The sequence below is a fragment of the Salvia splendens genome, chromosome 5, assembly GCF_004379255.2.
Source record: "Salvia splendens isolate huo1 chromosome 5, SspV2, whole genome shotgun sequence".
Taxonomy (NCBI): Eukaryota; Viridiplantae; Streptophyta; class Magnoliopsida; order Lamiales; family Lamiaceae; genus Salvia; species Salvia splendens.
This window is the reverse complement of record NC_056036.1, coordinates 11,146,689-11,169,421: the sequence shown is the minus strand read 5'-3', so window position 1 is coordinate 11,169,421 and position 22,733 is coordinate 11,146,689. Positions and strand designations below refer to the sequence as shown.

The 22,733-nt window shown below is 38.7% G+C and overlaps 4 protein-coding genes across 4 annotated transcripts; 1 reads left to right on the top strand and 3 right to left on the bottom strand.

Annotated features, from left to right (window-relative positions):
- Positions 1 to 2,610: 2,610 nt before the first annotated feature.
- Positions 2,611 to 3,379, bottom strand: LOC121802435 (21.7 kDa class VI heat shock protein-like). Its single transcript, XM_042202110.1, has 2 exons — positions 3,074 to 3,379; positions 2,611 to 3,003 (listed from the first exon to the last, which is right to left on the bottom strand). The coding sequence occupies exons 1-2, from the start codon at positions 3,339 to 3,341 to the stop codon at positions 2,750 to 2,752; spliced, it is 522 nt and encodes a 173-aa protein (XP_042058044.1). The 5' UTR covers positions 3,342 to 3,379; the 3' UTR covers positions 2,611 to 2,749.
- Positions 3,380 to 5,357: 1,978 nt separating this feature from the next.
- LOC121803316 (formin-like protein 5) lies at positions 5,358 to 9,669 on the top strand. Its single transcript, XM_042202997.1, has 6 exons — positions 5,358 to 5,444; positions 5,979 to 6,465; positions 6,556 to 7,294; positions 7,381 to 7,577; positions 7,710 to 7,945; positions 8,264 to 9,669. The coding sequence occupies exons 1-6, from the start codon at positions 5,370 to 5,372 to the stop codon at positions 9,239 to 9,241; spliced, it is 2,712 nt and encodes a 903-aa protein (XP_042058931.1). The 5' UTR covers positions 5,358 to 5,369; the 3' UTR covers positions 9,242 to 9,669.
- Positions 9,670 to 10,234: 565 nt separating this feature from the next.
- LOC121803317 (50S ribosomal protein L24, chloroplastic-like) lies at positions 10,235 to 12,262 on the bottom strand. Its single transcript, XM_042202998.1, has 4 exons — positions 12,035 to 12,262; positions 11,475 to 11,513; positions 10,739 to 10,969; positions 10,235 to 10,612 (listed from the first exon to the last, which is right to left on the bottom strand). Exons 1-4 carry the CDS (start codon positions 12,125 to 12,127, stop codon positions 10,409 to 10,411), a joined length of 567 nt encoding a protein of 188 aa, XP_042058932.1. The 5' UTR covers positions 12,128 to 12,262; the 3' UTR covers positions 10,235 to 10,408.
- A 3,743-nt stretch (positions 12,263 to 16,005) lies between these two features.
- On the bottom strand, positions 16,006 to 20,759 carry LOC121805327 (calcium/calmodulin-regulated receptor-like kinase 1). The gene is made up of 8 exons (XM_042205135.1): positions 20,404 to 20,759; positions 19,568 to 19,929; positions 19,116 to 19,269; positions 18,377 to 18,503; positions 17,455 to 17,540; positions 17,268 to 17,339; positions 16,955 to 17,158; positions 16,006 to 16,622 (listed from the first exon to the last, which is right to left on the bottom strand). The coding sequence occupies exons 2-8, from the start codon at positions 19,873 to 19,875 to the stop codon at positions 16,287 to 16,289; spliced, it is 1,287 nt and encodes a 428-aa protein (XP_042061069.1). The 5' UTR covers positions 19,876 to 19,929; positions 20,404 to 20,759; the 3' UTR covers positions 16,006 to 16,286.
- Positions 20,760 to 22,733: the final 1,974 nt, after the last annotated feature.

The window sequence follows — 22,733 nt, the reverse complement described above, 5'->3', positions numbered from 1 at the left end:
GTAGTAGTATATTTTTAACTATATTAATATTTGTTACTTTGAAATGTTATTTTATTAACTTAATAAATAAATTTATTTTGTTTTTATAAATAAACAAATTAATTAAATAAAATGTACTCCCTGCATATTTAATCACGTATGTGAAAAAGAATAAAGTGACTTTGGAGAAAATTATTATCTAAAATCGGGTCGCATTCATCAAGTCAGACTTTAATGGGCTCGATTTTGACTTGGAGAATAAATTGTACTACCTGCACAACAAGATCTATGATTTTAACGGGCCCGATTTTGACTTCAACTCAGACTTTCCTGCCGATCCACAACACATATGGCCAACATCAATTGTGGAAATATCAGGTCATCCACGACTCATTCCTTAAATTTATTTTTCCACTACTCTGTTCAAGAGCGTCACAACATAGTTTTTATATTTCTCAATTTATTATGGAGTATCTTGTAAATTATTTAGACATGTTGTAGTCATTTTTTTCCAAATGTATTCGATTATATCTTGTTGAAGTTGCTCGTGGGTGACGGGATCGCGAGATGACTCACGATAGCGTAGGTATTCGCGAATTATTGACAGTGCAACTTAATGTGTGGGGTTAATTGCATTGACTGGGCTTGACAAGTTTGGGAGTATCTTCTTCAACCTGAATAATGATATTTGTTCATTTTTCTTCAATAATCACATTGTACAATATAATACATGCGCATATGCTCAGATACACAGCTCTGATATCACAACATGTGCCCATGATAAACAACCTCTTTATTACAAGGTATGACAACAAATTAAAACAATGTTGCAATATCATTTATATTCAGCAAACATGCGACGTCGAAATATCACCCAATCGCATTAGCTCATTATCATACTAATCATAGATAGCTTCTTAATGAAGGTGTACTACTATATATTTTTGGTAAAATAAATAGTTTGTTCTCCCGATAGTTTAATACAAAAGCAAATTAATTAGGAGTAATATTTATAATATATCCTTTAAATCCCCTCTCATGCCAGCTTAATAGAGAGAAAAAATATGAAACAATTTTTAAATTTATATTTGTTTCTATATAAAAAAAATACTATTTGATGATATAAAATCATTTGCATAAAATGAGTAATAACAGTGGCAGCATATTTACTGAATCGAAAACCATTTCCAAATTGCAAAATCTTATCATTTCATCATGCCTTGCTCTTCTTCCCCTTGCTTGAAGAGGGTGACAAGAATTTACACTTTTCAGCTTTTTCACGAGTGGAAACTTAATACACAAACACAGAATAATTTAATTTAATTAATTAATAAGGGGAGAGAGAGTTGTTCATCTATCTATTTCGTTTGTTGAAGCTCTTTATTTTCAACTTTACTGAAAAACTGATGGATGGATGGATGCTTCTTCTTTACAAACGCACTTACGCCTCTCAGCTTGTGCATTACTTTCATGGGAATTAAGATTTAACTTTCCAACTCACACACTCCACTGCTTATTGATGCTCACTTATTGCCCTTTTCTGACTGAATGACTTCTTACTTACACTACTTTTTTGGGGGATTTGCTAACTATATAAAATTAAATAATATAATGGCATATTGGCATTCTCACTCATGCAACATCGAATATATTCGATGAGGTACTATTAATAATAACAAACATAGGTATAATTAAAATAAGCTGATCGATAGTAATTTCAGCAATTTCAAATCATGAGTTATATTTTATTTCTATCAATAATTTTGTTTGTATTTGTAAAAATGTTGTATATGTTTAGATAATTGGATCCAAATATTGTCGTCCAATAGTATCCGGTATCCCAAAGAATCTGAATTGTTTGAAAAATTTGCGTGTTATAAACTCTAATTGGGAATATTGTTTGATTAAACTTACATTTTCTATCAGACCAACGAATGCATTGTATTAATAATTTATTGTTGTTAGTGATAGCAATAAACGTCATAACATTATTACATAATTGGTTAGATGCACAGCTCATTCCACTTATCGGACTGACGGACTATATAATATGATTCAACAACTTTTTAGAGATATTTATATTGATGGAAAATTTTCAAAAATAGAAATGAATAATTATTTTTAATGTTTAGATCATACTAAGTGTTAAATGAATTATTGACCTTTGTTCAAAGGGCGAAAATTCCAATTTTTACAAGTCATACATTTCAACAATGAATTTGTACACTGTTAATTAGTCACTTCTATTTAAAAAGTGCTACTGAAAGCAAATATTGGGCTGCCTTCTGGGCCCGTTATTTTATGGCCCAAGGTCTGTTTGTTGTGGTGGGCTTACTAACCAAACATTTTAATAACCTATTTTATTGTGTATTATCAGTATATAATGGTTCGTGCTTTTAGAGTCATGGGTCAGGCAATGGGCATGTTTGACACTATTTTAAACTCGATTCATGCACAGTGTATTAAGAAAATACATATGTTAAATTTGGTTGGCCAAAAATTGGATGTGGGACATTAAATTTTTATGCTCAAGCTCTCAAAATTTAGACTATAACCTACTAGCATGGGCTTCCATTTCTAAATGTGGGCTTTCGATAATTTGTATTCTATACTATACAAAAACGCTCAGTATAGAAAAAGGTGGTCTCTATTCAATATTCATATTCATATTCATATTCATATTCATATTCATATTCATATTCACTCGACGAGAGATTTTTCATGAAATAAATTATAAACGAGAGAGAGAGAGAATTGATGATATGTTAAATTAAGTTCCTTTTGATGATGCATCAGAATCTGTGGGAAGTTTGGGGATTCTGATCTCTAGCAGAGAATCATTGTTGATATAAGCTTCAGTTTTCCTCGAATCTGCATGTTCAGGCAGTTCAATCCTCCTAACATACCCATGCTCCCACCACTGGCTGCTTTTCCACTTCCTATTCTTACTCTCTTTTTGTTGCCCACTTATCTCCATAATCTTCCCATTTTCCACTGCAACTTCAACACTGCTATGCCTATTACCTAATCACACAATTCTCTTCAGAAATAATTAGGGCAAAAAGTAACAAGGTGATTTGAAATGGCTACTAACCAGAGAGATCTGCTTTGAGGATAAAATCGGTATGAGTTTGGCACCAATCGACGCTGCGGTGAGCGGAATTGGGCAGCAGCTCGTCGGATTGGAACTCCCATAGAGGGAAGGCATCTGAGGGATCGAAGAATTTACCGAATAAGGAAGGGCTGAAGAGCGATCCTGGTTTGTGCGTAGTTAGGGCAGCGAACGCATCTTCTTTCAGCGGTTGGCACCATTTGTGGGGGTTGGGGTCTTCGAATTGGATCTCGATTTGTTTGCTACTCATCTAAGGTCGTGTGTAATGGGGAAACGATGGAAACTTGGCTACACCTGTCTGCATTATAAAGCAGAGAATCAATTCCGTGGGAATCTGTTCAAGTTTGTGGCCATCGATATCGAATATTTTGCTTTTCACATCTTCCGATTAATAAGCAAAAAGCATGTTCTAGTTGAAGATCATTAACTATTCTAACTCTCATTTGTATTTTGTTTCTATTAAGGAGCTTGATAATTATTTTATTTTGAATTGAGACCGTAGAAATCTCTTTCTTATTTTTTTTATGGTAGACGTATATTTTATAATTTTACTATTACTTTTTTAGTTGAATATAATACGAGTATTTGATTTGACAGTGATGTAGCACTTCCAATTTAATCAAGGGATGAATAAAGATAAAATTTTGATGGTTGTATTCTATTGGATTTCATTTTTAACTAATACCTCGTGTTAAAAATAATATTAGTCATATCACAGTACTATAGTACTTAATTTTTGAGTTTGTATACAAGTGATAATTTTTGTTTTTCAGTTTCTAGTCATAAAACACTGACAAAATCGTGAAACTGTCCACGTAGCAAAACGACTTTTTAAATTCAATCATGCATCTGTTAAATATTTTGTCATTTACTATTTTTTTATAAAAACAATCAATACATTTTGAAGCTAATGCTAATACAATCAATTCTTCAATTTCATGCTTATGGTTACGTCCACGGGCGGAAACCGAGAACCGATTGTATTCAGATTGTTTTTCATACTACAAAGTTATGCGCCCTACTTCTATATAAATAGGCACACAAACGACGGGCTAGGCCCAATACAAAATTAAGACCTAAAATAGAAACATGTTATAGCGAGACCCCCCGTTCAGCTAGCAGCAAACTATACGGATTCAAGGCATACTAACAATGTTTATGACCCACAACTAGCCAACAGAATGTTCTAGAACAAAATCGTAGAATGTTCATATGTTTAAGAGATAAATGTAATTAAAATGTTAATATATTTAGAAAAAAAATGCACTTTAGTCTAGTTGAAGTGTTAATGTACGTCCTACTAGTATTTATGTTATTCGTTGGGTCAAAATCATTTTTACAATCAAATGTAACGATACCATCACTTTTAGGATAAAAATGAACTGATTCATTATGTTAGAAATCATAAGCTAAGACTAAAGTTGTAAGATAACTCTATTTTTAATCTTTTATATGAGAGTCCTACCATATATGCATAAACGTATGTAAATATGGTATATAAACTTTGTAATAATTTCCTTATAAGAATGTAAGGATAGATATGAATGAATGAAGATTTTCCATCACGTATTCATTTCATTTTTGAAAGAGTAAATTGATAAATCTTAAACTACAAAAAGCAAGGCAGGGTATATCATATTCGCGCTAAAAATGACATAACATAAAGAAACTCGCAACAAAATTTCGTGCACCAGAAACAAGAAAAGAACCAACAAACATACCCTCCATTTTTGGTCAGATTTCGTCTGACGCCTTTCCACGCACAGGGAAAGTATCCATTTTTTTCTTCATCAACTAAACATCAATTCGTAAATGTTAATGTTTCAATCCCATTTGGTTGATCACGAAACCCCTCACCTCACATTCAATAATTTCATTTCCATTTTTCTGGGCCTATTTAATCGCCCTGTTTCTTGGAATTTTTCCGGCTCCTCCTTTTGCTTCATGCAAACTGGAGCATTTGCTCGGAAATTCCCACATTTTGTACAAGTCAGAATCAAGATTGTTGATCATTTCGGTTTTGTGCATGATTCCGATTTTTTTGGTGGAAATATTGAGGTGGGCAGCCTAGATTTGAAAAGGATTAAAAATCCGTTCTTGAGGAATGAAGTATCATCGAAATGTGGTTAATCTTTGAAGGAGCAGAATATGAAATTGTTGTAATGCAATGAGAAGCATTTTGCAGAATAGCGAATATGAGGTTTCAAATGATAATTATAAGAGGAGGTTTTATTTTATATATATGTCGTTTGTGTTTGTGCTTTCGATTACATCGGTGATGGGTGTGGAAAGCAAGGACCAAGAAACCTTACTTTCTTCTCTGATGGACGCAGGGGAGATCAATCAAGAGATGGTACCCACCTCTAAATTAACTCTCTTGTTTATCATCATAATCCTAATTTGGAAAGTTGTCAAGTTTGCTTTGTCATAATTCATTCTCTGGTTTTTCATCCTGAATGTCCTTACAACTTTGCTTCACCGCATTGCAGACTAAGAATGAATTATAGTATAAAGATTAGGCCAAATGGGGGAAAATTTTGGTTTATGATTAATGGATTGAGATTGTTCTTCTCTGTTTATTTCTCAAGCCAAGGGTTTTAAGGTACATTTGCTCACTTTCCTCTTAAAGGTGAAGTTTGGTGAGAGATCTCCTCATACACATGGATGCAGTCATGCACATTATAAGCTCAAGGATGATAGATGTCTATTCATCTTGATCATATGATATTTAATGGAAGTTAACTTAATGTGACACTTGTAATAGTTTACCTCTATACAAACTTCCCCCCATTGGGAATAACTGCTCTAAGAAGTCATCAACTGTGAAATATAGTTTTGTCGATGTGCTGCACAAATGATCCTGATCCAAAAGACTTTCTTGCTGCAGGCAGAATCACTACAGAGTGACTGCATGAACGAGCTATCAAACGCCAAGAAAACCTTGCAGGATATTGAGTTATGTTTCACAAAAGAGAGGTCAGTTCGTCGTGAGGAGCTTTATGATGGGTCGTCGAGAGTAAAGACCCAGGATGCTCGCAATGTCATGTGCCCTCAGGTTAAGAAAATCCTTGTAGATTGTGTATGGGATAAAAACCTAGTGCTTCCTGTCACAGGAGAGAAGAAGGATTTGAAAACTTCCAATGCCAAGTACTTGGGATCTTTACCATCTTCTCCCAGACGGCGTGAGTTAGATGAGAAATCCAGAGAACCAGCCGATCCAGTCCCAACCATCATGCTTGCTGTCGGTGTAACTGCGTCCCTGACCTTTATTGTTTCTATTCTGCTTTTTTATTTCTGCTGCGGGGGTAGCTTTGCAGCAGGTCGAACCGATGAGAGAGCTCTCCTCAGCTTAGCCTTAAGCGACAGTTCCATTGGTATATAATGCTTTTTCTTGTCATAACTCATCTTTTGGCTTATCTTTACTGGTTCCCTTCTCACCCATGCTTGTTTCCTCAATGTTTTAGCCTCTTCGCGGAAGTCATTGACATTAGGAACATCGTCAAATGAAGAAAAGCTCGATAGTCAGTCTTTCAGCAGCACCAGAAGTAGCAGGACCTTACACTTGGAATCGCGGTCTTTGGGCAATTTGAACCATAGCAGTAGCAGCGGAAACTTATTTATGGAGTCGAACGAAGCATGTTCTCCGAATGATGCACTTACTCTGAGCAGTTCCAAAAAAGAGAATCCGCTCGGAACCTCTGCAGACGATGCTGCCAACTCCACAGCAATTTCTGCTCAGGTATTTCCACTTCTTAAGCCGCCTCCTGGAAGAATAATCCCTGTCAACCCTCCTCCTCCTCCAGTTAGCTCGGCTCCTCCCCAGCCCCCAACTGCAGCTCTCAGTACACCGAGTCCACTAGATCCTAGAGCTCCAGCACCCCCACCTCCCATGAATGCTCCTGGAGCACCCCCACCTCCTAGAGCTCCCGGTGGTCCACATCCTCCAGGACCTCCACCCCCACCCGGCCCCAGGGGGGGTGGTCCACGCGCGCCAGGACCTCCACCGCCTCCAGGTGTTGGAGGTGCTCCACAGCCTCCTGGCGTGAGGCCTCCTAGGGGTGCACATCATGCACCGAGCTCCTCCACAGGAAATCTTGATGTTGGTGGTTCTATGACGAAGCTGAAACCTTTTTTCTGGGACAAGGTGAATACCAGTGCTGATGATACAATGGTTTGGAATCAGCTCAAAGGCGGATCCTTCCAGTAAGTTTTGTTTTTCAGCCATTTAAATGCTTGTTTAAGTACTTTTCCGTGAACTTGTCGTTTGACATATAACGACGTCTCAACAGGTTCAATGAAGAGATGATCGAAACCCTATTTGGATATGCTCCAGCTAGTAAAAACAAGCTTCCGGCAAAGAAAGATGCTGCCCAAGAGGCTCCTAAGTTCATTCAAATAATTGATGCCAAGAAAGCACAGAATCTGTCGATTATGCTTAAGGCATTATGCGTGACTACAGATGAAGTCCGAGATGCACTCGAAGAAGGTTGTTTTGCCTCCCCTTGTCTCTGTTCATTTGTATAAATGGAAATAAAGATTATTATGCAGGTACCGAGCTTGTGATAAACTATCTACAGATTGTTATTCCTCATTGATCTCCTTGTTTCGAATTATGTAGGTAACGAGCTTCCTGCAGAACTTATTCTGACATTGTTAAAGATGGCGCCTACTTCTGAAGAAGAACTAAAACTGCGACTCTTCACGGGTGACTTGACCCTGCTAGGTCCTGCAGAACGCTTTCTAAAGGTCGTAGTTGATATTCCATACGCGTATAAGAGGCTGGAATGTCTTTCTTTCATGGGCGTCCTTGAGGAGGAGTCAGCCACACTAAAAGATTCTTTTGTGGTTTTGGAGGTAAGCTACTGATATATTGTTGCTCGTCATCTATGAACGCTGAAATCACGGGATCAATATATCCTGTCGTATTATGTAAGCTAGTGAGCGAATAACCAGAGAAGACTGAATGATGATTTTCTACTCCATTGGTAAAAACTGGTCTTTTAGTTAGGTTGATGAACTCATAAATATAGAGGCACACTTCTATTCACCCGCCTAACAAAATCCTAGTTGTGATTAATAAACTCTAACTAGGGATTAAGAAAGCCTAATTGAGATGAATACACTATAATCAGTTAAGTGTCCAAAATTGTATGATTTCTCCATATTTTGCAGGCTGCATGCACAGAACTGCATAAAAACAGATTGTTTCTCAAACTTCTTGAAGCAGTTCTGAAAACTGGTAATCGCATGAACAGTGGCACGTTTCGTGGTGGTGCACAAGCATTTAAGCTCGACACGCTTCTAAAGTTATCGGATGTGAAAGGACTAGACGGAAAAACCACGTTGCTGCACTTTGTCGTTCAAGAAATCATCCGAGGGGAAGGCATAAGAGCTGCTCGAGCAGCACAAGAGATGCGAAGCATGTCCAGCGTTGTGTCTGAAGATCTTGACAACGGTCCTGTCCTAGATACAGATGAGAATTTAAGGAGCCTCGGTCTTCAGGCCGTGTCGCGTCTTGGGAATGATCTCGAGGTTGTGAAAAGAGCTGCAGTTTTAGAAATTGATAACTTAACTGGGACAGTTGGAAGGCTCGGTCATGCACTTGTGAAAGCGCGGGATTTCCTCAACACGGAAATGCAGACGATAGAGGGAGAAGACAGGGGGTTTCAAGCCTCATTGAGGAGTTTTGTGGAGAATTCTGAGCCTAATGTCAGGTGGTTGCTAGAGGAAGAGAAACGAATAACCGCGCTCATCAAGAGCACTGCGGATTACTTTCATGGATCTTCAGGTAAGGTTGATGAAGGATTGCGATTATTCTCTGTCGTTCGCGATTTCCTTGTGATACTAGATAAGGTATGCCTTGAAGTTAAAACCACACCAGCAAAGCCAAAGGAGCAAAAACGGAAAGAGGAGAAGCCTAAAGAGGAGGAAAAGCCTAAAGATGAGAAGCCTAATACATCAGCTCCGAATGAGGATACAGTTGCTGCGCCTCCGGTTCAGCCCCCAGAGGCCATAGCTAGTGGAGGTGCGGCTAGCCCGGATAGCTCAGATGAGTCAGACAATTCAAGTTCAGAGGAGGATACATCAACTACCAAAGATGATTCAGTTGTCACCTCAAAAACCAACACCTCCAGTCCCAGCCTTACCTAATACGCATCCCGGTAGTTCAGAGGATTCGAGTTCTAAAGAAGAGGACAAGCCAAACACATCAACTACTAAAGAAGAGAGCCCTACTAGTGCATCAACTGTGAAGGAGGGTCCTCCGGATAGTTGAGACGAAGACGAGGACAAGAGCTGATGTTACTTAAATTAGAAAAAAAAAAGCAAGTACAAGAAAGCCTCATCTTAGTTTAATGCAACCTCTTCATTGTTAAACAAGTTGATGTCCAAGAGAAAGTGGTAGCATCTCTTCTTAATTAGGATGATGACTCCTTGTGGAATTGGGCATTGATGATTTTTGGAATATGTAGGAAAACTTTGTATTATCTTCCCACTTGGGTTTGTAGCTTTATGTTGTTTCTTGCAGAGCTTCCATTAGATTACCAGAAATAGATAGATCTTTTGTTAATGTACAGACTGATATGATTCAAATTTCAAATCATCACTGCCGTGTGACTTGTCTTGTTTTATGTATTCCATTATTCTCTTTTTTTCTTAGCATGTGAAAGTGTGCACTTCGCAAACGAACTTGATTTTGTGCATTTCAAATTTTCAATTAATCGTATGGAAACTTTAAAGTTTCATAAGCTTGAATTCCTCAATGTAACTTCTAAATGCCAAATAATACAATTGAGCATTTTAGCAAGAATTTGAGACCTAGTTATATACCACTACTACAAAACCTACATAAGACCCAAATAAAATCTAGCTAACAACTCAACAGAAAAATCTTCCAGTTGCCACCCTAATCTCTAAAGGAAATGAAAGAGAAGAGAGTAAAAGAACACCTGCCAAAAAAAATCTCAGCTGCAAATAGACATCGTGACTAGACAGAAGACTACAAGATTCCGTATATTTTTTTCCATAGTTGAATAATCATCTAAAACTGTTTCTTATGCAACACCTAAGTTTAACCTTTTGCATAGTTGATCAGCAGCAGCTTGCTGCATGATACCAAGAAAAGAGAATGCAAGAGTTCCATCATTTACTGAAAGAGATATTGCTATTCACATCCAACAAAATTTTATCATACTAGGATTTGAGAAGGAGCAAGTGTGTCCTTTGAATGTAAGTCAAAGAATAAATGGAGTACAAATCGTAGATCCTAGATTGTTACATTGCTGGGATATATTGAATGGATTTAAAGAACCTGGTCTCCTAAGAGCCAGCAGCTAATTCTGTTGCTTTCTCTTTTTCTTTAGCCACTCTCTTCCAGTTCTCCGCACTGTCAATGATTTCTCCAGTCTTTATTAGGTAACGAACACGTTTACCATCATCCAAGGTTTTATGACCAACCCTGCTCACCACCTCCTTCTCTTTCGAATAAAGCATAACATTTGAGCTGTGAATAGGGGCTTCAATCTGAAAAAAGATAAAACATTAAACATGTTAATAAGTGCAATGACTTCAGCCTTACTTGCATATCACCACATAAGATTTTCAAGAGGGAATTGTAGGTCCAAGCTCCAAGCTGGGAAGAGAAATAACCTTGATTATCTGTCCAGGTTCATCCTCTCCCTTGCTCTTAACATGCTTTGTCTTCAAGTTAATATCTTTAATCACAATGCTGCTGTTATGCGTGATAATTTTGCTAACCTCACCGACTTTACCTTTGTCCTTTCCAGAAATGACTTTTACAGTATCTCCTAGTTTAACGTGCATTTTATGTAGCACTGGTAAACTGTTTGGTTTGCACTCTTTCCTCTCCCATCGTTTTAGCTGTTGGTGAGATTTGAATTTAGTTAGTAAGGAACTACGGTTGCAACTTTGAAGATAAAATTCAGATATGTGGAATGTTCAGAGATGCATTACACAGCAAAAATGTTGAAATAGCAGGCATAGTAGAAGTGCAACTGTTTAGATGCAGGAAGCAGTCAAACAAACAGCAAAGAACCAAAAGGTAATTCTTAAAAATTATCAAGACATATTTTAATAGAACGAATGAAATACTTCTTTAAAGGAGAACTACTGGAAGCAAGAATTGTTCCTGTCCATTCCTAGACTACCTATAAAAAAGAAGCTTCATCGGTCTATACTGAATATGCATGTCATGCACTGGGAGACTATGATAAACTTATCTTACAATGTAGTGTAGCTAAAGAGGAAACGGTGATTTTGAATTCGGGAAACATAATGAAAACTAAATAAGCATGTGCAGCTTAGTCAGATACGTTTCTCTACTACTAGGAACAAATGATGTGTAAAATGATCAAACTCAACCAACCTTGGCGACAATTGAACTCGGCTGCTCTGTTAACTTAACCTGCAAGCAGAAGCACAAGTTATTACAATAAACCAAATATGCATCTTGTTCCAAGGCTTCTGGAATAGTACAAAATAATAGCGGGAAAGCTCACACATTGCACCAAAAACAACTCCACAAGTTCACAAAGCATGCTTCATACATGTGCATTGGCATCTTAGCCTAATGCGTTAAAAGAAGCATACTGAGGTCAATTCAGCTTCTTCAACAATTCACTCCTTACCTTCAAACATGATAACATCAGGAACTCTTCAATTGCTTAGTCAGAAACACTAGAATCAATTATCACAAGCGAAAATAAGCCATTTCACAATGGGGATAGCAATCATAACACTATTCAATTCATTAAGAGTTCAAATAAGTCAACCAGGGTTTTGACACACGGAGTAACACAGCGAATTTATAACTCCGTGTTCTGTTAAACCTCCTTCTCACTTTAGCATATTAAAATTTGAATTTGAAGGAATTTATTGGATGATTTGACGAAGATAATAGATAATACAGCGGTAAAAAAAACATACAAGAGGCAGGTGAAGGGAGGGAGCGACGCTTTTTCCGAGGAAGGAACTGGTGCCGAGATTTAGCGAGGTGAATGAGCTCTGAAGAGCGGCCATTGTTGGATTTGTCTGACTAGGCGGAGTGACTTGAGATAGAGATAGAGATAGAGATAGAGATAGAGATAATGTTGCAGAACCCCTTTCTATCCAGTGGCCTGCAGTCCGGTTTCTACAGTTGAAACTTGTCTTCAAGAGTCGTGTCTCTCCTGAATATAGATGATAAATAGCAGTAAGTCGTAATTTTACATTTGTTTCAACAAGTTTTTCATAAGTGTCAACTATAAGGCGGACACGCCCAATAGCCCCGCCTCAGTTTTTGTCCATAGCCCCAGTTTTGTTGTCCATAGCCCCAAAATTCTATTTCCGCCACTATAGTGGACACCTCCAATAGCCCCCAAATTTTATTATTAAAATAATCGCAGTGTAAATAAATAGAAAACGAGGTAATTAGCGCCGAATATTCGTTGTATTGCAAACCGGTAAAATTATACAACGAATAATTAAAATAAAATACAACTAAAAACTTCGCCACCGTCTACTCGGTGTCGGAGTCGGCTTCCTCGTCGTCTTCTTCTTCTCCTCATCCTCCTCCTCCTCCCTCGCTGCTGCCGGCCGCGGTTTCCCCAGGATCATTATCAACGCTCCCCAGTCGTCTCTCAATCCGAGTGATGAGCCGCTTGTAGACGTTCCTGAGGTACGGGTCTTTTTCCCCTGCGTATTTGCTGCATACGTCTTGCAGTTGTTGCATCAACGTTACGTCTATGTTATTGATCAATACCTCGTGGGGTTGCACCGTGGGATGTGGGATTGGGGCAGACTGGGGGATGCGCGATCCGGACTCGGCCGCCCTTAGGCGGGAGGCACTTCTACCCCTCTGGCGCTGCGGATAGAGGCCTGTTGTCCCGGGGGCCGTCGTCGCCTAATGTGAGTCGCGGCTGGCTCTTCGACTTGCTCGTCGGACTGCTCGACCTCGTGCGAGCCGCTCCCACTGCTGTATTCCCCGGCAAGGTTGTGCCTTGTGCGCTTCGGGCCAGGAGCTTTGCCCACCTCTTGCGCTACGATCGACCTGAATTTCGGACAATCCGCGAGGACAAGATACTCCTCCCACAAGGTGAACTTCGGCGCGCCCGTCTTGTGGTATTGGCCCTCCGATAGGGTCTTCACATCTGCTACGCTTCGGCCACTCTCGGCGTGGCGAAGGTTGTTCTCGTATATGGACGCGAACAACTTGATAGCCCGCAGAATCCTACCGAACTTTTTTCGGATCTGTTCTGGGTCGCGCTTCTCGGCGCCGTCGGGCTTGAATTCCTCGTATGCCATCATGACGCGCCTCCAAAAGCTCCCCGACTCTGATCGGTGCCCACCACGGGGTCCGAAGTGATAGAATCCCACGCCTTCGCCACGGCAATGCTCTCGTCTTTGGTGTATGGCTTGCCGCGGCTGGACCCCTTGGCCTGATTAGAGCCACCGCTACCGCTGGCGCCACTGCCCTCGCTACTCGCAATGCCAGGCCAGCTGCCCGAGCGTCCACCGACGTTGTCGGTGCCACGACTGCCGCCTCCGCCCCTACCGCCACCAGTGCCCCGACTGCCGCTACCTCCTCGGGTCGGAACGGGCGTTTCCACCCGCGCTGCCGGCATATCTGGGATGTCGGAACTGAGCAGACCCATCATAGTATCAAATGCGTCTTGATCTGCTTCGGTGATCGGAGATTGGCTGACTTGGAAAGGGGAACCCGGCCGCGGCTGGTGAAGCGTGTCTAGGTTGGGTCTGTAATCTCCAAATGCGGAACGACTTAGATTCCGCTGTAAAGGTGGCGGCGTTGGAGAAGACCTCCACGGCTGAGATGGAGGAAGGGGTGGACTCGATGCCCACGGTGGGGGAGATTGATTCCAATTCCAATACTGGGACGGAGTCGTGCCATATCCGGCAAAACCCGACGGGTGTGATGTATTGGTGTCATATCCCGATTCCTGAGAGTCGGGTGAGTCGTCGTCTCCTCGATTCATTTTTTAGAGAGTGGTTGTGTGGATAGTGAGTGGATGGATTTTGTGAAAATGGTGAAAAATAAGTAGGGGGTGTGGTATTTATAGAGGGAGTGTAAAAAAAATTTAAATTCCCCGCAACCGGCTAATTCGCCGCGGCTATGTCGCCCACTATAGGCGCCGCGCCTATAGGCGCGGCTATAGCCCCCCGCCGCGTCCTCGCCCCGCACCCGGCTATCGCGCGTCCGCCGCCTCTCGCCCCCCTCGCCCACCCTCGTGGCTACAGCCGCGTCCACTCCATAGTGGACACAGTGGACGCGGCGGTAGCGGTGGCTCTAATCAGGCCGAGGGTTCCAGCCGCGGCAAGCCATACACCAAAGACGAGAGAGCATTGCCGTGGCGAAGGCGTGAGATTCTATCACTTCGGACCCCGTGGTGGGCACCGATCAGGAGTCAGGGAGCTTTTGGAGGCGCGTCATGATGGCATACGAGGAATTCAAGCCCGACGGCGCCGAGAAGCGCGACCCAGAACAGATCCGAAAAAAGTTCGGTAGGATTCTGCGGGCTACCAAGCTGTTTGCGTCCATATACGAGAACAACCTTCGCCACGCCGAGAGTGGCCGAAGCGTAGCAGATGTGAAGACCCTATCGGAGGGCCAATACCACAAGACGGGCGCGCCGAAGTTCACCTTGTGGGAGGAGTATCTTGTCCTCGCGGATTGTCCGAAATTCAGGTCGATCGTGGCGCAAGAGGTGGGCACAGCTCCTGGCCCGAAGCGCACAAGGCACAACCTTGCCCGGGAATACAGCAGTGGGAGCGGCTCGCACGAGGTCGAGCAGTCCGACGAGCAAGTCGAAGAGCCAGCCGCGACTCACATTAGGCGACGACGGCCCCCGGGACAACAGGCCTCTATCCGCAGCGCCAGAGGGGTAGAAGTGCCTCCCGCCTAAGGGCGGCCGAGTCCGGATCGCGCATCCCCCAGTCTGCCCCAATCCCACATCCCACGGTGCAACCCCACGAGGTATTGATCAATAACACAGACGTAACGTTGATGCAACAACTGCAAGATGTATGCAGCAAATACGCAGGGGAAAAAGACCCGTACCTCAGGAACGTCTACAAGCGGCTCATCACTCGGATTGAGAGACGACTGGGGAGCGTTGATAATGATCCTGGGGAAACCGCGGCCGGCAGCAGCGAGGGAGGATGAGGAGAAGAAGAAGACGACGAGGAAGCCGACTCCGACACCGAGTAGACGGTGGCGAAGTTTTTAGTTGTATTTTATTTTAATTATTCGTTGTATAATTTTACCGGTTTGCAATACAACGAATATTCGGCCCTAATTACCTCGTTTTCTATTTATTTACACTGCGATTATTTTAATAATAAAATTTGAGGGCTATTGGAGGTGTCACTATAGTGGCGGAAATAGAATTTTGGGGCTATGGACAACAAAACTGGGGCTATGGACAACAAAACTGGGGCGGAGCTATTGGGCGTGTCCGCCTTATAGTGGACACTCTAACGATATTGGCAATTACTTTCAACAAATCAAGACTGTTTCATTAATGCCATATTTTTTTTGTAATATTATGATTTAAAAACAAATAATGGTACATGTACTAAATTTAATACTCCTAATTTCCAAGTTTTGACTCTGTTTTAAAAAAATTGTTTGATTTTATACAAAAAATGGATGAAAAAGTTAAGAGAATATCTCATTTTATATACCCCTATTTAACATCTTAACATGGCTGACAGTATCAAAGCTTTAGTCCAACAAAATTTATTACTCGACCGAACACACTTGATCATACGACTATAAAATTAGCTAAAATGAATGCTAGAACCAAAGGTATAAGTCTTGGCACATAGTTTTTGTTTGGCTTCTCGCCCCAATTTCGAAAAGAAACAGTAAATCTATGAGGACGTGTAATTCTAGTCCGGAATTTCCCAAGAAAAGAAATACTAGTAGTAAAACATATATGTACAACATGGATTGCTTTCATAATCATTAGATCAAAAATTCCTGTGGAGATATACAACTAGAGCGATGAAAGAAAAAAAAAGGTCAATCTGGAGAAGTTACTACTCTATACACAAAGGAAAATGAAAAAAGATATCCCAAGGCCTATCTGAAGCAGCTGGGCGCTGTTTGAGCAAAAGCTAAGGATTGTGGTGTGATCAAAATCTAAATTCGAAAGAAAGGAATAAAAGAAAAGCAAGCCCTTTAAACATCAATGGAGTCGGCCGTGCTGTCTAGTGATTCCACTCTTTGGTGTTGAGAAGTTGGGCTGCGACGATCTAATTGTTCCATGTTGACAATGACAGAATCTGCCCTAGGAGTCCTGGATTCTTTCTGCTTCCGCCTAACATGCCTGGATTTATGAATCTTTGAGAGCTCCTGAACTATGTCCCTCATGCTTGGTCTCTTTTTAGCTGCAGGGTTCACACATTTGTGTGCGAGGGCAGCCACTTCATTGAGTTCTTCCACATCAACTCTCCCATCTAGACGAGGATCAGCAAGTTCCTCCCATCCAACTTTTCCATCAGTGTTCATGGCTGCCTGTGATCATATATATTCACCAAAATCAACTAGAGAAAACAATGATCTAACAAAAGATGCAGATAGAGTGACACCAATGCTGGCAGAGGAACAAGAGAAAAGAAGAAAAGATTCGTTTATCCGAAATCAAAAAGCAGATCCACGATTATTATATAAGATGCATGAAACTTGAGAAAATATGGAAAACATATTCCTGCATGACTAATTTCCCAGTGCAAGAGTAACAGTGAAAACACAGAAAACATAAATGATGCGAGGGGAACATGTGATATGCCAAAAGTCGGTGTGATCATAAGATTGTGAGACAATCTAAGACTATGGAGACAGCTTACCAGCTCAACATACTCCATAAGACCCTGGAGGGGATTTCTTGCCGCAACAAGTTCAAAAAGCAACACCCCATAGCTGTAAACATCACTTTTTTTTGTAAATGACCGGGTTGATATGTATTCAGGATCAAGATACCCAAAAGTCCCTTGAATATTAGTGACTTTCTTGTTAACCATCTCTTCTCTTGAAAGTCCAAAGTCTGCCACCTATGAAATAGCCCATGCATAGTATGAACATCTTAAAAACGCACTTGTACGTCATAAGAAATTTTGAACATCTTTTTATAAGAATAATGGAATACTGACAAAGAATTACCCTGGCTCTCATGGAATGATCCAACAAAATATTTGAGGATTTGATGTCACGATGTATCACAGATGGAACTGCCTGTAAGCAATTGCAAAAGCAGAAGATAAGCTTGTGACAACAAGGCAGCAAACATATGCATAACCATAAAAGACTAGTATTTGTTGCGAGCATAAAAATAAGTTATCCAACTTACCCCGTCATGAAGATATTCCAAGCCCCTAGCCACATCGAGGGCTATTTGAACCCTTAATTCCCAACTCAAAGGCTGAAGTAACTCATCTAAAAGAACATGCGAAAAAAAGGTAATGATTCAGCAATAATGGAAAAGTACCATCAAGTAAAAATTCGCAAATTTAGATAATGGATACTGACAGGTTCATGATTTTCAATTTACTCGAGTACAAGATATATAAGACACAGGCAGAGTAAAAATTCCAAAATATGCCTACAAAAATATTAAATGTGTAGTAAATAACGGCCTACTTTGAGCCAGAAGCAGATTAAAGTTACAATAAAGAGTACTCTGTACATATCATTCAAAGTGTCTCACTTTCCTTTTTGAGTTGTCTCACTCCTCTCTCTCTCTAAAAACACATGTTAGCCGATACACTTTATACTCTAATCACCTTTTCATACATGTGCTCATTTGTAAATAAATGAGACAATTCGAGTGGGACGGAGGGAGTATCATATACTTTAAGCAATGCGGATCAAATTCTTAGAGAAAACTTATCAGGCAAAGGATGCAAAAGTTAAGTTCATAGTCTGCTGGAACTACCTATGTTACAAGTTATCTTCTCAAATATCTAGTTTCCAACCCAACAGACATTGTGGTTTGATTAACAAAAGTTACATTCCATTTTCAAATTTCTTATATTGTAAATTAGGAATTCATAAAAATTGCATCAAGATCCAGATAGCAATGAAGACAAGACTTGAAGAGATAGACCCAGGTGGGCTTCATCAAATACTGAAAACCCTAGGCATAGCCATGGATAGAAGATCATGACTCAGCCGCTCAGGTGTGGGCTTAGGGAGCAAATAGCACATTGAACATACTGTTGAACAAAAACAATTTCATTTCTTAAATTGAAAGCAATGTTATAGGCACTTACTGTACAAATGCGAAGCCAAACTTCCTCTGCTCATATATACATAAATAAGCATATGTTGGTTTTTCTCTGCACAATACCCAACCAAATTCACAAGGTTCCTGTGATGTAACCTTCCTAATAGCATAACCTGAGCACAAGAGAAGATAAAGAATAAATATGGTAATGTAGTCACAAAAAATCTTCAAATCATGCACTAATAGCAGCGTACAACTTTCTCACTGGAGAAGGACATGATGAAACACTATCATTGTTATCAAAGCCATATAGTGTTTTTTCCTCTTTTTCAATAATTTGTTCTTGATCTCCCATCCAACCATTTCTATATGATATTTCATTGACGATTATAGTTTAACACCCCATCTTGAACAAAGAACTTCGTTATAGTTATTATTCGGCTCTCATGTTATCTATTTTCCATTTGTTGAGTTGGAACTGAAGCTGGTAATATGTAGTTGTACATTATATGAACAGAAGTATGACGGGGGAAAGATTATCGACACAACCTTCTACACTGCTACATTGACATTGCAATTGCCGATCTGCTTTTAAACATAAGTGATATGTGGCTATTAAACAAGAGGAATGATGTCTCAGGGAAGAGTAAGCCTTTTAGTGTTCTTAGAACTCAATGGGAGGTATAGCTAATAATTTAGTTATAAGATTATTATGTTGATTTAAAAGTCTAAAATAAAGCACATTTTGACTGCCATATACTATGTTAGTTGATAAATGGAAGTACCTCTGTATGGAACTCTTTCTCACCCTGCTTTGAATCAGTAGCCAACACTTTAACAGCAACAGTCTCTTCAGCAGACATCTGAGCTTTATAAACTGAACCATAAGCCCCTTTACCAATTAAAGTTGTAAAATTGTATGTTGCTTTCTGCAGGTCCCTGCTCGTAGATTAATAAAATAATATCATTAGAAAAAGGCTAAAACAATGACATGTACATAAAATACCCATGTAGACTATTTATGCCAGGCACTAATTTTGCTATTTCATCTTGAGGCAAATTACTTTTTCCTTTTAGTTCCTAAATGGTAAATACATCTATGATATTTTGAATATACAAATACGGAATAGATGATTACAGGCAAATCATCTTCGTTTAAAGACTCAACTTCGAATCACTATTCAGACCTTTGTTGCATAAGATCATATTGCAATTGATTCAGCGTGAGAACACTTACTTGTAGGAATACTCCAGTATGCCTGTTGCAGTGACTAAATTCACCTTCTTAAGCCCCCTAAGCCACAAGGGCATACTACTCGGCATCACAGACTTAGGCGATTCAGTGCCAAGCGATGAATCTGTTGCACAAGAATCAACCCCATTTGTACGTATAGGGATCGTTGCATTCCTCCTAGAGCTGCTATTCCCTATTTGGGAATTCTTCCTATGATACTTGAAGCAAAAAAATGCTGTTACAGCCAAAACCACTCCGATCACCACTCCAATCGATAACCCGATAATTAAGCCAGATGATTCCCCTTCCATCTCTTTCTTTACAACTCAACCTCCTCAACCCTATTATCTAATCCGTCCATGTGACTGCAAGACAGTAGCAATAATGATTCATGAAAAACTAGTAAATCAAATAATCTTCAGATAGGATCTCAAGACCATAAATGCGGAGCCCTTGGTTTTAATTATGCCTATGAAATTGCGCTGCAGATGCATGACAGTTACACAGTTCTATGAGGAAATAATCAACAAAAGATATGCAACTTGTGAATTAGGGGTCTAGAACGTCGAAAAAGAATAAATGTGTAAGCAACAACAACAAGATAATCAACAAACAACAGCGGAACAAATAGACCGGGAGATTCATGCGTTATCGTCAATCTCAGTAGTTTCCAAAACAGCACGAGTCAAAAATTCGCCTCGCGATTTTGTCAACAAAAAACAATTAGTCTAAATCAGCAGGAAGTTCCAGGTAAAGTAGCAGATAAACACCGAAAAGTTTAATCAAAACACATCTAGAAAAAAGAAAAAAGCCAGGACAGAGAGAAAATTGAATAATACTTTGCTGAAATTTTGTTGACCAACTAATGTTATCCCCATCTCTCTTCTTCTTCAGAAACACATAAACACACACACTCTCTGTCTCTCTCTGGAGAAAGAAAAAAACAAAATGAAAAAATCAGCGATGAAAACAGGGAGAAATGTAGGAGGAGGAAGGAATCAGGTGCGGGAGTAAGGGTGAAGTTGAGCTGGTAGTTTGGATTTGTTTGGGGAGAAAGATGGCGACATTTGATTTCGTATATATTAGGGGAGAAGAGAGGAAGAAACAATGGCAACTGGTCAAGAAAGGATCACTGTAATTGGAATTGGTATAGGCGATGAGAGAGATGAGTTGTTTTCTTGGATTACATAATTCAAAGTGATTCCGCTCGTAAATGCTATACTACGCCTGCCACTCTGCCATTTCTTATTTCCCAAAATACCCTTTTCTCTCATTTTTATTTGTTTTTTATTTTTAATTTCTGTCCGTCTTATCCAAATTAATTATTAATATGTCGGATGATATTCCTCTTAATAAATCATCCATTGACTTGATTGTTTATGGGCAACAACGAATTTAATTCTTTGTACTAAATCCTGAGTATTGGTGGGATATTAAAATTATTATTCTATTAACAAATTATGTGATGTATACTCTCATTTTGAGTTTTATTGCGTAATTCGTAATATAAAAGTGAAATAAAGTGTATAAATCAAGTTTTAAAAAAAAGTTAATGCAAGTTATGTATAACTCTGAGAGATCTATACATAAAAACTTTTAATAAATAGGAGTAGTAATTAGTAATTTCACCAACATATTTTCATGGAAAATTAATTCCAATAAACGAATATCCATATCTGCGAAACAGTGACTAAATGCATTTTGTTTATAGAATTTTATACGTACAATTCACATTAAGATATACTGTATAAAATTCCACATTCAAATTCATTCAGATATTTGGAATTTCACAATTTAGGACAGTGCAGATTGCAGAATAGGAAATATTTCATCAAACAAAGTCTAAAAGACTGAAATAGGTTACATTATTTATTTAAGGAGAACTACGTCTATACTCCTATTTGCTACTTGCACATTTATGATTGTTGGAGTGAATACATGAAATGATATTAAATTGTTTATGTAGTACTATGTTTAAAGTAATTTTGAATTTTGAATTTTTACTTTTACTTTTTCTTTTTCTTCTTTTTTATTATTTTTTTCCTGATTTTTATTGAGTGAAGTACAAATTTGGTATTTGATAAATATATTATGATACATTGATACTCCCCCCATCCACTAATAATTATTTCACTTTCACATTTTTTTTCAACTAATAAATATCTCATTTAGTTTTTTATTACTTTTGATAATGGACCCTACATTCCACTAAGTTGTATTTCATTCATATTTTAATATTTTATTATAAAATTAATATATATATAAATAAGACTTCTTTCACTATCTTATTCCATTCACATTTCATTATATTTCTTATAATTCGTGTCCGGTCAAACTAGGCTTTAAATTCGTGGACGGAGGTACTTTACGAAAATAAATTGCACACATGGTCTCCAAACTAAGGTTTTAATCAATGTTTTAAAAACCGGACCGGCAAGCGAACCGGCGACGTTACTGGTTCACGGTTCAACCGGTCGAACCACCGGTCTAACCGTTTTACTGTTGCAAATATATATAAAAATATATTAAATTTAGTAAATGATTTACAATTAATAATATATCACAAAACATTAAACCTTATAGATAATTGGTGATGTATAAATATAAATAATATTAAAATTTAGTAAATATATTCAGATATATATATATACACTTAATATTAGTTAGTCTAGATAAAAAAATTTAATATTTCATGTATTAAAATAGATAATGTTTATATTAATTTAAGAAAATTTATTTCGTAAAATAATATATAATTAAATACGAATTAAGTACTTATTAATTAGTTTAGATAAGATTATTCATTAATGTCAATAGCTAGGGTATATAAATTAAGTATGTAATATAAAAAAATTATTTATAGTAAATAATGAATCTTATATGGTACTAATAATAATATAGGTGGTAAGTAGAACATCATTAAAATATAAAGGATGATAATTATATATATTATAATTAACAATTATATTAAGAATAATAAAATTAAAATGAATTATTAGTTTTGTAGATAAAATTAATGGTTAGTGTATAAAAATATTTAATGTTCAAATTGTTCAATGAGCCCATGTGGTGGAGTGGTAGAGGTCTTCTTAACTAGAAGAGAGGTCATGAGTTCAACCTCTACCAACAACAAATTTTAAAAAATTTTGAAAAAAAAAATAGAAAATCG

Coding starts and splice junctions, on each gene's coding strand:
- LOC121802435 (XM_042202110.1), bottom strand. CDS start 3,341: ATGAGTAGCAAACAAATCGAGATCCAATTCGAAGACCCCAACCCCCAC. Junction 3,004..3,073: donor CCTCAAAGCAGATCTCTCTG/GTTAGTAGCCAT, acceptor TTGTGTGATTAG/GTAATAGGCATAGCAGTGTT.
- LOC121803316 (XM_042202997.1), top strand. CDS start 5,370: ATGGGTGTGGAAAGCAAGGACCAAGAAACCTTACTTTCTTCTCTGATG. Junction 5,445..5,978: donor GGGAGATCAATCAAGAGATG/GTACCCACCTCT, acceptor TTCTTGCTGCAG/GCAGAATCACTACAGAGTGA. Junction 6,466..6,555: donor CTTAAGCGACAGTTCCATTG/GTATATAATGCT, acceptor TCAATGTTTTAG/CCTCTTCGCGGAAGTCATTG.
- LOC121803317 (XM_042202998.1), bottom strand. CDS start 12,127: ATGGCCGCTCTTCAGAGCTCATTCACCTCGCTAAATCTCGGCACCAGT. Junction 11,514..12,034: donor CCTCCCTTCACCTGCCTCTT/GTATGTTTTTTT, acceptor TTCTGCTTGCAG/GTTAAGTTAACAGAGCAGCC. Junction 10,613..10,738: donor AACCTGGACAGATAATCAAG/GTTATTTCTCTT, acceptor ATCTTTTTTCAG/ATTGAAGCCCCTATTCACAG.
- LOC121805327 (XM_042205135.1), bottom strand. CDS start 19,875: ATGGAAGGGGAATCATCTGGCTTAATTATCGGGTTATCGATTGGAGTG. Junction 17,340..17,454: donor TGGAATATCTTCATGACGGG/GTAAGTTGGATA, acceptor AATTGCTTACAG/GCAGTTCCATCTGTGATACA. Junction 16,623..16,954: donor TTATGGAGTATGTTGAGCTG/GTAAGCTGTCTC, acceptor ATATGATCACAG/GCAGCCATGAACACTGATGG.